The 15688-nt window shown below is 37.8% G+C and overlaps 1 protein-coding gene across 1 annotated transcript; it reads right to left on the bottom strand.

Moving 5' to 3' along the window:
* Positions 1–665: 665 nt before the first annotated feature.
* Positions 666–15688, bottom strand: LOC108695796 (pulmonary surfactant-associated protein D). The gene is made up of 5 exons (XM_041568941.1): positions 15530–15688; positions 13086–13278; positions 7058–7174; positions 2732–2815; positions 666–1370 (listed from the first exon to the last, which is right to left on the bottom strand). Exons 2-5 carry the CDS (start codon positions 13264–13266, stop codon positions 988–990), a joined length of 765 nt encoding a protein of 254 aa, XP_041424875.1. The 5' UTR covers positions 13267–13278; positions 15530–15688; the 3' UTR covers positions 666–987.

Genomic DNA, 15688 nt, shown 5'->3' with positions numbered 1-15688 from the left:
TTCTTTGTTCTTTGACCCTGACCTTTTCTTGACCACCACTGTATTGCTGCCTGAACTGACCTTTGCCTGTTTTTGACTAATCTTTCAGATTCTGACTTGGTACTGCGTTTACTGATTGGTTTGACCCCCCAGCCTGTGTCCTTGACTATGCTTTTGGTTCCCAAACCCGGTGCTGCACTTGACTGGTTTTGACCTAGGCCTGTTGTACTACTATGCTTTGCCCTAACCCTGTTTCTCCTGTTGCACATTACACATTACTGTTCCCTTGCCTGCCCAGATCTCTTGCCCTGATTCTCTCACTTTAAGACCTGGCGGCATCGGAGTAGAGGAGGGCACCTCCCAAAGTGAAAGGAAGCTGTTATAGGTGGAAACATGAGCAGTGACTGGAACCGTGGCATTTGTTCTGGGTTTTGGGGATACCAATCATGACAGCACCCATACATATACACACCACCTTCTTTTCACCACTGATGCCAATCCATTTAATGTTTCTTGTGCTTGACATGTATTTTAATGTCCAACATGGATTTCTGTCAAATGATAACATGCCAAAAAGTGCATGATCTTACCAGTGTTCTACTAAAATATCCTATTTGACTTTTGAATATCTGGTTAAACAGAACTGTAAACATAAACATATTTATATATTTTAAAAGTCCTATGGAGTTGGTCAATCATTCATCTTTTATTATCTATAAAATTCTGGAAACAATCAATTTCTTAGGTTTTATGCCACATTCAACTCATTTAGATTCCAAACTTTTAAATACAACTGGGCATTAAGGTTTTTGTGTGACAAAATATATGAGTACCAGAAAATATACTTGAACAAACTTTTCTTTAAAGGTTAGTATATACATGTACTACAAATATTTTTCCCGCATAATACAATCCTTTTATTTTCATATTTTTAATTTAACATCATATTTAGGTCAGATTACTGATATTTAAGGTACAATTAAGTGATCAATATCAATTATAATATCCTTAAAATTCACATATCACTAATCTAAGCAGAGAACATGGAATATCATTCCATTTTCCATTATCTTGAATCTCCACACAGTCTTCTTTGTCTTTGCTGTTGTTTGGCTCCCCTAAGTTCCAGTTAGTGAAAGATATCTTTTCTCCTCCAAGATATTTAAAGATTCCTTCTACCTGAATGTCTGATATTCCTAGATACGATTTTGCTGTGTCACCCTTTGTTTGGAGAATCTCCTGCACTGCAATGTTCTCTGCAGCATTTTTTGGGGTGGCTAATTTTCCCCCAGCTTCTCTGCATGTCTTCTGGGCATTTTCAAAAGTCTCTTCTTGGCCATTTGTTACAACAATTTTCTCACCAGATTTCTTGCCACCATGAAACAGCAAAACTGTGAATTTAGAAAGTAAGAATTAATTGAAAGCATATTTGCATATAGGTGCTGGTTGGACAGACAAATGTAAAAAAATATTTTAATTCAATAGTAATACTGGGAAAAGCCAATCAGGAGAGGGATCTTAGCATGGTCTTTGTCTGGCAGACATTTCTTAAAATACTGCATCTAGAGAAATAAAATAAAGTGGGCATAGGATGTACACATATGGTTCCACACAAAACCAAAAGATAAATGCATTCCTCATAACAACATGACCAAATTAAAAACAAGTAATCAGTGGCCTTTTAGAACTATTTGATGATCACCAGAACAAATCTGCCTTTTGTGATTTCAGGGCAGGTGCAGAATAGATAAAGGAAGATACAGTGTGCATATGAGATCCTGTTTTAATACACTTCTCTGTTTTTTCACTTTCAAGAACAGTTTCATTGTTTTATTAAACATGGTGAATAGTATGTCTGCACCTTTTACCTGCCAAACAGCTGTACATCTTGGTGAACAGCCACAGTTCCACTGGGAGAAGTTAAGCCAGATAAAAAGTCAAAAACATAATGAAGCATTTGTTCTAGGTTCCCATTCACAGGCAAGAGAAGAGTGAAACCAAATTTTCTTTCCTTTCATTGTTTCTCTTTGATAAACCTAAACCTAGACCTCTTGATTTGGTGACTGACCTGCTAATTTGCAAAACTACTCATCCTGGTACTCCACGTCTTCATGTGAAGCTTACCATGCAGGTGGCTAGGTAACAATACCCATTTTTTGTAACAATTAAGGAGAATAACCTACTGTAGTAGTCTCACAGGCAAGAGATGATAGGTCATTTGTTACCACAAGAGCTCACACTTACTTTCCTTGTAACAGCCAATGCATGGGTAGAAAAACAATATGACTAACTCACTAGTAACCATAAAAGTCAAAGATCTACAGAATAAAAACTTAAGGTGCCATAGATGTGAGATTGATGGTAAAAGAAAAATACTTTAAATATCACCGCTTGTTGCAACATTTTAAATGGTGGTTGGCGTTTGAGTTAACTTTTAGTATAATATAGAATCGCCAATTCTAAGTAACCCGGCAGTGAGGCTACAATTTTATTGTTAATTTTCATTACTTTTTTTTCTATTCAGGTCCTCTCCTATTCATGTTCCAGTATCTTATTCAAACCACTCCCTGGTTGCTAAGGTAATTTGAACCCTAACAACCAGATTACTACTAAAATTCCATACTGGAGAGTTGGAGAACAAAAAGTGAAATCATCTTAGACAATTAGCCTCTTCAACATACTGAAAGTTAACTCTAAGGTAAACAACCCCTTTAAAGGCAATTATCAACACTGGGCAATGAATATGCCTTACTTTTGTTATATTTGTTAAAATTTTCTTGTAGCAGGTGCAGTTGCCCTTCCAGAGCCTTCACTTGACCCTTTACAACTTCAACCTCTGTGAAAATAGATATGTTTCCATTAAAATCATGCATTTCATACACTTTTGCTTTTATCCCAAGTATAATTAGTATACCATGATTTAAACCCATTAATTTCTTATACTAATAAATGAGTCTGTAAATGCAATCTCAGACACCAGGGATTTATTCTAACCATATGTACAAAGATATGCTCAGCTCACAGGATTTTCCAGCCTATCCGATTCATATGTGTTCAAGCCCAGAACCAAATATTGGTCAGTGGTGATGGGCGAAAAATTCGTGACGTCGTTTTTTTTCCGGGCATTTCGCAAATTCGCGCCTGGCGAATAAATTCGCCCATCACTATTGGTCAGGGGGGCCATCTCAGACAGGAGTTAATGTTAGCTAAAGCAGCTAATAAGGAGTTTTTATAGTGTTTTAAACTTTACATTTAATAAAGGATACATATAAAGGGATTTTTAGACATTCTAAATATTCAGAATTTTTTGTGACTATACTAGGTGGACAAAGTTTGAAAAATCATAAAAAATAAACCTTTAGAAAATAAACCTTTGGAAGACAATATGTTTACAGTATGAACTCATTGTTCCACAGGAAGTTATATGATGGAGTGGGCAATTTATGTTTATTTTGTATTATTATGCAAGCACACCAGTTAAGCAGATGAAGTAGAACTTGTTGATAATCTGGTGTTTTTGTGAACCCCACTTGAATGAGAATAATGGTTGGTGGGTCGGTGGTATGACATTCCCGATACTGGTTTCTTTTTTGTCCCACTAGTCAGAGGGAAGAGGCTTTCCTGGACAACTCCATGTCATACTTACCGGGATAGCCCCGCCCCAGTGCTCCCATCAGAAGGAGCCTCCCCAAAGCTTTAAAAGCCCAACCCCACCTCCCAGTCCGGTGTCCCGGTAAGTATGCCACAATCAGTATATGGGTTACAGATACAGTAAAGGTGGTATCTAATGTAGACATATATCTTGTCTAAATGGATTGGCTAAGGCCAATTCTGATTCATGCAAATGCTATGTAATATATAGGATTATGCGTTACAAAGATGGTGTGAGAGTAGTGGCCAATTCTAGTTTAAAGGTATACGACTATACTGCATATGGGTGTTATGCAATAGTCAAACAGCAGGTAGGTATTATACAATTGCTGTATTATAACATGGACTTGTAGACCACAACTATTGGAGTTGATGTGGTCCATATTTTTGCTTACATTCATAACTGTAGGCTGTTGGAATAGTTATCAGTCTTAAGAAAATAAGATAAATACGGTATCCTGCTTTTGCGATAGGATTAGCCTGGGGCTAAATGGATGTAGACATGTATACAGTCATATATATACATTTAACAAGGATTCTAATATCGCCACAGCCGGAGAACAGGCAAGATACATGTTCTGTATATTCCAATGATAAATCAATGTCTATTTATAAAACTGGTATGATATTCATCAGGATCTCTTTCTTAGGTTACAGGGGTGCAACTTATCTGGTCTCAGTCTGGAAGACAGTGGGTACATCAGTCAGTGCAAATTTTTGTTAATTCACATATACTGTATTCACTACTGCCACAGGGTTTTAGAGCCTTGCAATAAGGTATTTTATAGTACAGACCTATTTAGTTTGTCTCAAGTACAATAGTGGTCAGCTCTCGGACTATATACTCATGGGACATATTATATTAATGGGTACCATATAAAGCTGGCTGTAAAATTAGGTATTCTCCATCAATTCAGTTATAGCTTAAAAGCTTTGATCAACAGGTTCATTATAACAGGCTATTTCTGTAATGTTAATCCTTATGGTGGACAGGAAGCATGCAATCTTGGCATGCTGGGTTTTCTAAAGGTCTATGTTACTCTGGGTTTAGCCTTTTACACCACCATAGACTGGCCTGGCTAGTTGAGGTAAGTATCATAAGGCTTAACATCAAGCTATAAAAAGGGTCTTATTCATTTTATCCTTTTAGACCGAGGCTGCAGTATCGGAATTAGGCAAGATCCTGGTTATGGCATCTCTTACCAACAGGCTTGGAAATGCTAGTATGGTTAGTAGGGGAGTTCCATTGCAGAATAATAGGTAAATAATTATATCTCCATACCTAGATTAATTTTAATCTTGAACACTTAAGGATGGTCTCATGAACTGTCCATGTCCGGGGATTTGAGAATAACCAATCTCTGGCAGTATTGTTGGTTATAATACTTCCTTGAGTCATTCAAATTTCTTCCTATATGGTAAACTCATGGGAGCATGCCATACAGATTATTTATAGGCCCAATCTATGGGGTACAATAACTCCAGCTATGTACAGGTCACATCCGTGAAGGCTCGAGGACTGTATCATAGCAAGGTTATGCATATCTGCAGGCATTTCTTTTACCCGGTCTACTCCAGGGCACGCTGATCTTTAATACTATCCAGTCTTGTTTGGTGGAGGATCATGAGCTAAAGATAAATACAATTTCAATCTGTACAGACTGCAGAATGCTTCTAGATACCTCACAGGGCAGGTAAGGTACTCCCACATTGGCAGCACTCCTTCTCCATAAGTCATTCTACGGACCTCTCATTGAGAGGTGTATTGGTTATGATCTAGAATAAATACAGGTTCCTTAGTATTAAAGAGATGGGGAAGTACACTAGGTGATGCCATGTACCGGTAGTGTCATACAGAGTGGGGTCATGTAGAATACTAATGATGGTATTTTTCATTTCCCCTACTAAATCCTCTTTTGCAGGTACCATGCTTTTGAGCCATTTCCAAGAGTGCTCTTGTGGATGTTATGCGGTTGGAATAAACGTGCTGGTATGTAGTGGGAGTAAGACTATGTAGAAGTGTTACTCTGTAGTGATGGGCGAATTTGCGCCGTTTCGCTTCGCCGAAAAATTTGCAAAATTCGCGAAACGGCGAAAAATTCACGAAACGGCACCGGCGTCTTGTTTTTGACGCCGGCACCCATTTTTCGACGCCGGCGCCCGTTTTTGACGCCGGCGCCCGTTTTTGACGCCGGCGTCCGTTTTTTCGAATTTTCGCGGGCGTTTCGCGAATTTATTCGCTGGCGGCAAATCGCGCAAATTCGCCACGAATTTGCGCCTGGCGAATAAATTCGCCCATCACTATTACTCTGGGTTCCTATCCACTTCTCTTTAATTAAAGATAGTTCTCGCCTTTTAAATGGAATTGTCATGCTGGTTTCACACTCGGTATCATTGCTTTGGTGTGGGTTCTTCCTTTAAGGAGTACTATTTCCTTTTATTCTCTGCCAGTCCATTTTCTCTGAAAATACAGTGTTCACAGGTTTCCACAAGGTGATTTTGGTCCATCTTTGGGGGTTTCATTCTTCTGAATTTTATCTGGTATAGATTACTCGGCCACTTCCTTATGTGGAACATATTCCCTCCCATTGGGATATTAGCTTGCTAAGTCCCGGTAAGTATGACATGGAGTTGTCCAGGAAAAGGGAAGATTGTATCATACTAACCGTGATCTTCCTTTCCTGGACAACTCCATGTCCAGGTTCCCATCCCTTTTTCGGTAGTTTCTAGAAGCTTATTACGAGACACCGGACTGGGGGGTGGGGTTGGGCTTTTAAAGCTTTGGGGAGGGTCCTTCTGATGGGAGCACTGGGGCGGGGGCTATCCCAGTAAGTATGAGTTGTCCAGGAAAGGAAGATCACGGTAAGTGTGATACAATCTTTTTACATTTACATAGCATATCAACTAATGCAACTAATAATTTGTTTGATTTCATACATAAATATTGCAGATTAGTTGATTTATTTTTACAGATGATAAATTGCGTAGGTTACTAGACCTGATGCAAATTTTGCAACCTTAACTATATTACTGAATATTATATGAATTTCCTTTTTTTGAAGCCAGTGCACCCAACTAAGAAATTATAAGGAATGCTGCCCACCAGTGCCGGGCCAACACGGGCAGGTGCCCTAGGCAGTCTGGCCCGGCAAAGCGCCCAATACGCTAGTGTGCATGCGCGAAAAGACACAAGTGTGCATGCGTGAAAAAATACGAGTGCGCACTTTCGTTTTTCGCGCATGCGCACTAGTATTTTTCGCGCATGTCGGCCACAGCAGGGACCGGACTAGGGGATAGCAGAGGCAGAGAAGGTGTGTGCCTGGCGCCCCTCCAGCATTGCGCCCTAGGCACGTGCCTACTCTGCCTACCCCTAGTTCCGGCCCTGCTCCCCACAAAAATACTTTGTTAAACTAATCCAATGTCTTACCTGAAGAAGCACTTCGACCAGGGTCTCCCTTCTCCCCGACAGAGCCCATTTCACCTTTTACACCAGGGGGGCCAATTTTTCCAGGAGGTCCCTGAATGCCCCTTGATCCTTGCAAACCTGTGTCAAACAAAAATGTGGAATTACAATTCAGTTTGTGAACACTTTACAGTTTTTAATATCTTTCACTACACCAGTATTATGACTGTATGGTTGATTTAGAGTGGCAAAAGGTCAAAATTCCCATTTTTGGGAACTCCACACGCATTCACCCTCATAATTATGGAAGTATTGTACCTACATTTAATAATCAGCATTTTTAGAGGTTCTAATACATTGGATATAAGCCTGTTATGGATATAGGTCAGCTATTATCTGATATGTTTTCCATACGTGGGAAATATTTTTGCGGTAGCTACTGAGGCAGTCATTTTTCATTTCATATATGGTTCTGTTTAAGCATGTTTGTCTGCTGAAATGTATTTTCAAAAAACAATAAAAACACTAAAACTCTCTGGTTGTGCTTTTTTGGGGTAAAATTTTATTTGAAAAAAAAACTTTTGAGATTTATTATACCTCAATGCTGCAAATTGCCTGAATCTGAAAATCAGCCATCTCAAACCTGTTGAGGCCATGTATAAATCAATGAAAAATGTCCCTATCCCAATTTGAAGATATTGTGGTTTGCACTGGGTTTAGCTCAATAATACATAAAACTCAGGGTTTTAGGGCAAAATTGCAGTACCACCTGCCTTTTTGTGCTTTATTAGTCTGCCAGATCATGCAATGTTTACATGTCGTATGTACAGGTTGACCAGGAATATGCACGCTGGAAGCCAGGAGCAGATCAGTTTCCATTGTTTATTCTACTGCTCAGCAATTAACAGTCTGGTTTCATATTTAGCTGGGCCAGATATGGCAAACACTATCCACTCTGTGCTCCTCTAAGGGGGCAAGGCAGCCGAGGATTCTGCCATTTTTAGTGTAATAGATTTCATTTGTCTTGGTTTTACTGTTTGGATGATAGCAGAGTCGAGCCAAATGAGCACTGCCAGCTTGTTTGCAGCCACACTCTATACCCTCTCTTTATATGGTGATTTTTTTATCTAAACTCTACATGATAGACAGTACCACCCCCTAACCATGGACTTATTCCTTGATGATTGCCTATGTTTATTAAAATAATTACTTATGTATGATGGGAATTATATAACTGTATTATTGTGTACAATGAAAATTATTTCATTATGTCACTATTTAGAATATGTTGTACAGTTTTGGTCTCCATTGCTCAAACAAGACATTATTGAATTAGAGAGGGTCCAGAGAAGGGCAACTAAGCTGGTAAAATCTTAGCTATGACAAAAGACTGGCCAAGTTGGGGTTGTTCACACTGGAGAAGAGGGGATATGATAACTATGTATAAATATATAAGGGGATTATACAATAAACTCACTAATGCTTTATTTACCAGTAGGACCTTCCAGCTGACAATAGGGCACCCATTCCGATTAAAAGAAAGGAGGTTCCATCTAAATATTCGGAATGGGTTTTTTACATGGAGAGCTGTAAAGATGTGGAATTCTATCTCTGAATCAGTCATATTGGCTGATTAATTAGATAACTTTAAGAAGGAGTTGGATGGCTTTTTAACAAGTGAGGAATACAAGGTTATAGAAGATAGCTTATAGCAGGGGTCCCCAACCACCGGGCCTTGGCCAGAACAGGGCCGTCGACAGTCCTGAACTGGGCCATCGAGCATAGCCCGCTATTAACGCCGGCACGCCGAATTGGATGTGCAGTTGCAGCTCACCCTCGACCCCTCCTGACCCCCCCACCAGACCCCTCAACCCCTCCGACCCCTCTCTAATGTGACTAACGCTATCACACTCAGCAAGATCTTTTTTTATACATGGTCACCAGAACAACACATGCTTGCTCAATCCACTTGGTCAGTCAAATTGGTCTGTCCTTGGGTCACTGAATGGATGCCCACTGACAGCATGTAAGGAGTTGAAAATGTATTTTGTTAAAAAGCTTAAGCTGGTAATAATGTTGGTTGACGGAGGCAATAAAATGGACAGAAGACAGAAGGGAGGTGGTTTATGTGGCAGTGCATTAGGCCTAAAACTGTCACAGGGGGATCCCAGGGGGATCCCAAAAATGGGAAAGTCAAGGCACCCAGTATGTAAATGCTAGCGGTCAAATAAAAGAAAAAGTTGGAGTCTTCCAAGTGTCTTTATCAATTTTACAAGCAGACAACATCTAAGGCCTGTTATAGTCCTCAGTTTGTCCAATTTGTTTTCTGAATAATGCCAGATATAAATTAGATTGGCAATTATTTATCCTGACCAGACTACTGCAGTTTAACTGGCCTCCCTAACTTCCATCTCTCCCCACTTCAGTCTGTATTAAACTGCTTTCAGAATTCTCCTTCTCTCATCCAAGAGGTTCCATGCCCCTCCCTTGCGGAAGTCCTTATCATGGCTTCCCATAAAACAAAGTGTAACCCTATTTTGGCCACCACCTGTATTATATGAAATAAATAACTTATATCTTACCATCCACAGGTCACTGGTAAGGCCCCATCTATAATATGCTGTGCAGTTTTGGTCTCCAGTGCTCAAACAGGACATTACTGAATTAGAGAGGGTACAGAGAAGAGCAACTAAGCTGGTAAAAGTTATGGAAAAACTTAGCTATGAGAAAAAACTGGCCAAATTGGGGTTCATGCTGGATAAGGTGCTTAAGGGGTGATATGATAACTATGTATAAATATATAAGGGGATCATATAATAATCTCTCTAATGCTTTATTTACCAGTAGGTATTTCTAGCTGACACAAGGTCACCCATTCCAATTCAAAGAAAGGAGGTTCCTCCTAAAAATTCAAAAGGGTTTTTTTTACAGTGAGAGCTGTGAAGCTGTGGAATTCTCTCCCTGAATCAGTCGTACAGGCTGATACATTAGATAGCTTTAAGAAGAGGTTGAATGGCTTTTTAGCAAGGGAGGGAATACAGAGTTATGGAAGATAGCTCATAGTATAAGTTGATACAGTGACTGGTCAGAATGCCAGTCAGAAAGGAATTTTTAAGAGGTGGTGACTTCTCAAGAATTTTGAATGCTAGAGAAGCCTTTTGGACCTTTGAATTAAATACACGTGCCCCTCTGGAGTTAAAATTTAGATGGACATCATCTTATATTACCACGTCCTCTGCATATGCATTTTCAAATGTTCTTTTTTTCTCCCTCTGTCACTAACTTTTCAAGTGTTTTTTCAAATGTTATTATAATCTAATGTATTTGTCATTATATGTCTATATATTGTTTTTTATAATTTTGCCCAGTAGATGGCGCTGTTATCAAGCGTATAAATGAACATTTTGATATCATCTCATTCAGCCTAGGGTTGCCATTTTTCCCTGCTGGGCCGCTGGGAACTACGGGCGGGGGGCAGGCCAATAATTGATGGGGGTGTGGTGGGGTGGGGATATTGTGGGTGGGGTGGTGACATCGCACAGGTGGGTTGGTGGGCAGAGCGAAAGATGTGTCGAATGGACAATCGCCGCATCAATTTTAGAGAATCCTGCCCAGTTTTCTAATTTGAAAAAACATTTTGACGTGGACAGCCCTCCCAAAAACCAGGCTGTCCAGGTCAAAACCAGACAGGTGGAAACCCTAGTTTAGACTATGCTTAAGGGGTGTTCCCGAAACACGTTAGGTGCCCATCACACAGTAGCCATCTGTTTTTAATGTTATAACAAACAGTGTTTTGAGGCGGTATGCCTTAAATTTTTCTCTTTTTTGGTTTTTGGGGCCCGTACACCAAGCCCTCCACAGGCCTCTCAATTCCTCAGACCACTACATATTAGCTTCAGTCCATGCACTCCTGACTGGATTTAAACCAGAAGGTAGATCGAGACTGAGCACATGGCAGCTCAGCTTTATGAACTTCTTGCACAACAGTAACACCTTCTGGCCAAATCTAGAATCTGCCAGGCACAGTGCACTAGGGAAAAATGACTCACTCCCCTTCCTTTATCCAATTTAGGTCCAACACTTAGCTGGCCACAGCAGGGGATTTCCAACTATGTGGGATGTTCATACCTTAGGGAAACATAACCCTATGGATCCCTACAAAAGGATAACTTATAAATGCCTTCTCGTAACCTTCAAACCCCTCCACTCCTCTGCACCTAACTACATTTCTTCTCTTGTATCTCCTGGCTGACTCTTCCACTCCTCTCAGAGCAACTGCGTGGTCTCACCCCCCCCCACTACTACTGCTGTTTCCCACCTTAAAGTTTTCTGTCTTGATGCTCCTTACATTTGGAACACCATCCCTGAATTCCTCCAGAGAGAATGCACCCTCCGTTTCATCAGAACTAAACCCACAGGCAATCCTCCTTTTGTCTCTTTGACACTTAGTTCTGGTAAATCTTTAATGCAGCGGTACTGTGTATTTGTTGATATTTATTATTATACTTTGTATTTATTTGAATCTATTATTGTCATCCCCCCCGTTTGTTCTATATTGTTCTGCAGTACAGTGCTGTGTTACATAAATGTCCCATAAAAAGCCCTTAGCTGACTTGGTCAAAAGGCCCAGATTTGCAAAGCTATCTATGTGCAGTTTGAAGGACTGGTATAAAATGTGCATTAATCTAACAAACAGATACTTTGATAGGTCACAAACTAGCATATAGCTATAGATAAATGTTATTCTCCCTATGTTCACTCATTAAACACCTGACGGAAAAAAATATAGGTTCTAACCTTCTAAGAAAAAAGCCTGGGGGTAAAAGATACCGTTTTGTCTTTTCATTGGCTGATATGTAAGTACAGTATGTGTGAGCATAGTGCATGATATAAACCAGTGGGATGAATGTGGGATTATTCAATAACAAACTATTAGAAAAATATATTTTTCTAAGTCTTTATGTGTTTTATAAAGTTCTCCCTCTCTTAACATTATGATTTTTTTTGTCAAGTATGTAAATAGTTTGATGAAAAAAAATAGTTTTGTCCATTACATGTACTGTTCATTATAAAATTAAACAATCAAGCAAATTTAGAAATAATTTCTGTAATAAAAAGTGGCCTGGCATCTAGTACAATAATAGCAGGTATATAAAACTGCATTTAATTGATTTTGATAAATGAGTCTTGCTTGAAATAGAGTTACCAAAAATCCAGAGGAAAAATATTTTACTTTACAGGGTTCAAAGTTCACCATATTGGTGTATCCTGCCCCACAATTTGCAACCAGGGCACATGTTTATGTGATGTGCAAGGACTTCTGCTCAATACAGCACTTCCAACATTCACCAACTCTGTATTTATGAGAGGAGCCCTGAGCCTATATAATAATATTTTGAAATATTATTTAATGAAGGTGTATGAGGTCAACAATACATAAAGACAGAGGAATATATAAACTGTTTATATAAACTGTTTAAATGACGCAGCCACCTAGTGGGGTTATTGTAGCTTTTGATAGAAGGTTATACTACACGGGTATCTTTAAATTCAGTTATCTTCTGATGACTGGTAAATTTCATGCAAAAACTATGACGATGCTGAATGGCCAATCTGTCATAAAAGATGGTAGAATGCATGTGTTGTTCTCAAACATGGGTTTCCCTTGGTTGGAACAGCAAGAAAATCAATGTAAAATACATACAGGGATGGATTCATTATTCACAATGCTTGAGACTTGGGGATTTCTCGAGATTAGGGGTTTTTAATTCATTTGGCTCATTTACCTTAACTCATAAAAAAATTAAACCCAAAAAACTGTTTTGCCACCAATGTGGATTTTTCCAGTATTTGTAATTAACTACAAGGTACTGTTTTATTATTACAGAGAAAAAAAGAGATCCTATTTCTAAATGTAATTTTCATCCATATGTTCTCACCTGATTTCCAATACATCAGTGCATAGTAGAAAAACTACTTAGCACACCATTAATGATAATGCAATATACTATACCATATTGGTACTCATCCTTTAAAGGTATTCAGCTGTTACCTTTATCTCCCTTTTCTCCATTTGGGCCTTCTTTGCCATCTCTTCCATCCCTCCCCGGCAATCCACTAGAGCTGTGTGTGCCACATGTAACGACTGCACAAGTACTGGTCACTTCTTCACATTTGCCATTATCTGCCTTTATGCACATGCAAAGCATCAATAAACTCAGCACTTTTATCATTTTCAACCTTACCTAAAGCAAAGAAAAATATGCATTTGTATCTATAGTATATATTTTGAAGACAGGTCTTTTCTTTGAAAGCAATAGTTTGCTACAGCTTAAAGGCACCATGCAAGAGTCGATACATATTTGTCCATGCAAAATGCTGGCTGGTCATGACTGAAAAGACCAAATCTGTGATTTGCAGATTTAGATTAGTCCATTTACTTTCCCTCTGTTAACTGAAACATACCAACATTCCTAACACACAATGCCTTGTGTGTCAGTAGCAGTTTGAAAGTAAAGTTTTGCAACCTAAGCTAAACCCCCTGGATCAATATATTCTATACATTATTAACTATAAGCCTCGTTACCTTATATTCCCTTAACTGTTTGTTGTAAGCATTCGATTAGATGAGTTAGAAAATCAGTAGAAAGATGACAGATCAAGTAAGAGAAAATAGATAAAATTGCAGATAACTGTTCAAATTGAATTTAAGATTTTCAAACATCTTAAAGTATTCAGGTATCCATGATCCACAGAAAAAAATGAAATGTTTTACAATATTTTGTGCAATGTGCTGTGTATATAATAAAACATGTATACTGTATGTATAACAGTATATATAATAAAACATGAATAATATAAGTACAAAAGAACACAAACAAGGCTAGAGAGAGAGGGGGGGATAAAAAGAGAATTGGAGACCAATGTTCATGCTACCCCCTAGGGGAAGAATTATTGATCCACAGGTCACTGTTACTTTTGTATTCCAAATTAGCCGAAATATTTCAGGTGCTGCTGCCCCTGTTATCCTAGGGTAAGAGATACATCCTCAGAGACCTAAAATATAAAAAGTATATAGGGGCACACACCCATAGTGTGATTCTATAAAATGATTTTAATAAGATCAAGGCAGGCTGTTCATTATATATTGTTACTTAAATTTTCCTTGATTTTATGAACATTTTACAGAATCACTTTATGAGTTTGAGTCCCTCTATACTTTTTACTGAAAAAGTACAGGTGTGGGACCTATTATCCAGAATACTTGGGACCGGAGGTCTTTCTGTAATTTGGATCTCCATTAGGAATGAGCAAAATATTTTGCCTAGTTTTGCCAAGAAAAAAAAACCTGAGACAATAATGGATAGAAAAAAAACATGCAGCATGGTTTGAAAAACTGTCACGGAAGAAAACAGCCCATCAGGAAAAAACTGATTGTCTATTTAATAAATAATTTTACCAAGTAGGCTCTGCACAGATTACAATAAAAATCTATAGCCTTGTTTCTTTCCTTCCAAAGAATTCATGCACTTTCATTTTAATGAAATTATATTAATATATTTATTATAGGCTAAGAACAAAGAAATAATTAATTTGAAAGTAGATTCAATGTAAGTTTCAAGATACATTTTGTAGATAATACAAGTATAATGTCACTTTAGATGAAATTTTAGTTCCTAATATTTTACAGGGTGTTTCTCTTTTTTTTATTATATGCTGTGGCTGTTACATGAGAAAAAAAGTTAGTAAATTATAACTACCTTGTTGAAATCACAAGTTAAAGCAAGGGTAATTTTGACAGTTTTTATGTATATTTGCTTTTAATACAAATATAAGATTGCATTCATTACATTTGGCAAGGCATTCACTTACTCTGTGTCTACTGTATCTGTGTGTCTGTATCTACTGAAAAAAGTCTCTTCTGCATCAGCGCAGACATATATATATATATATATATATATATATATATATATATAGTATATATATATACAATTAAGTGCCATGTGATAAGAAACACAGTAGGAAGGAGATCCTGGTCCTGGAGAACTATACAGTATATAGAAAACGATATATATTTAAATATCCTTCTTTTAACACACAAAGTTCAACAGTGTTATTTCTTTTTACTGTCACAGGTAATATTGTACTACAAGTATTTAAAAAATGCAAGCAGGTAAGCATAAATAATGCTTCATATAAACGCAATTACTAATTTTCTCATAGCTAGAATAGCAATCCTGCTAAAACTTTCAATTGGTATCAAATTGACTGCAAATAAATATATTTTATGTAGTAGTTTAAATATGCATTAATCTTTGATCCCAATTGCTGGAAGTGGTATTAATAATTATGAAAGCTATGACTTTAAATCAGCTAGAAAAAAAATAAATTTATATGTATAATTTTTTTACAATTTAAAAAGGTAAATTCATTTAATGATTATTTATATAGTTTAATACAGGTGATGATATATGGCAGGACAAGAATTGTACTTACCAAAATAGATATAAACAGAGAAAAAAAGATTATTTAGTAATACAAAGAAAGTTGTTCTTAATATTAAGGAAATCCCCCGTTTGCAGCGTTTCAACCTGTAGTTTTGTTTTATGTTTAATCGTATTAGTGCAGTAGTAAGAATGCTCATTTTGGAATGCT

The sequence above is a fragment of the Xenopus laevis genome, chromosome 7L, assembly GCF_017654675.1.
Source record: "Xenopus laevis strain J_2021 chromosome 7L, Xenopus_laevis_v10.1, whole genome shotgun sequence".
NCBI lineage: Eukaryota > Metazoa > Chordata > Amphibia > Anura > Pipidae > Xenopus > Xenopus laevis.
The sequence above is the reverse complement of the archived record's forward strand: the minus strand, read 5'-3'. Positions and strand labels throughout refer to the sequence as shown.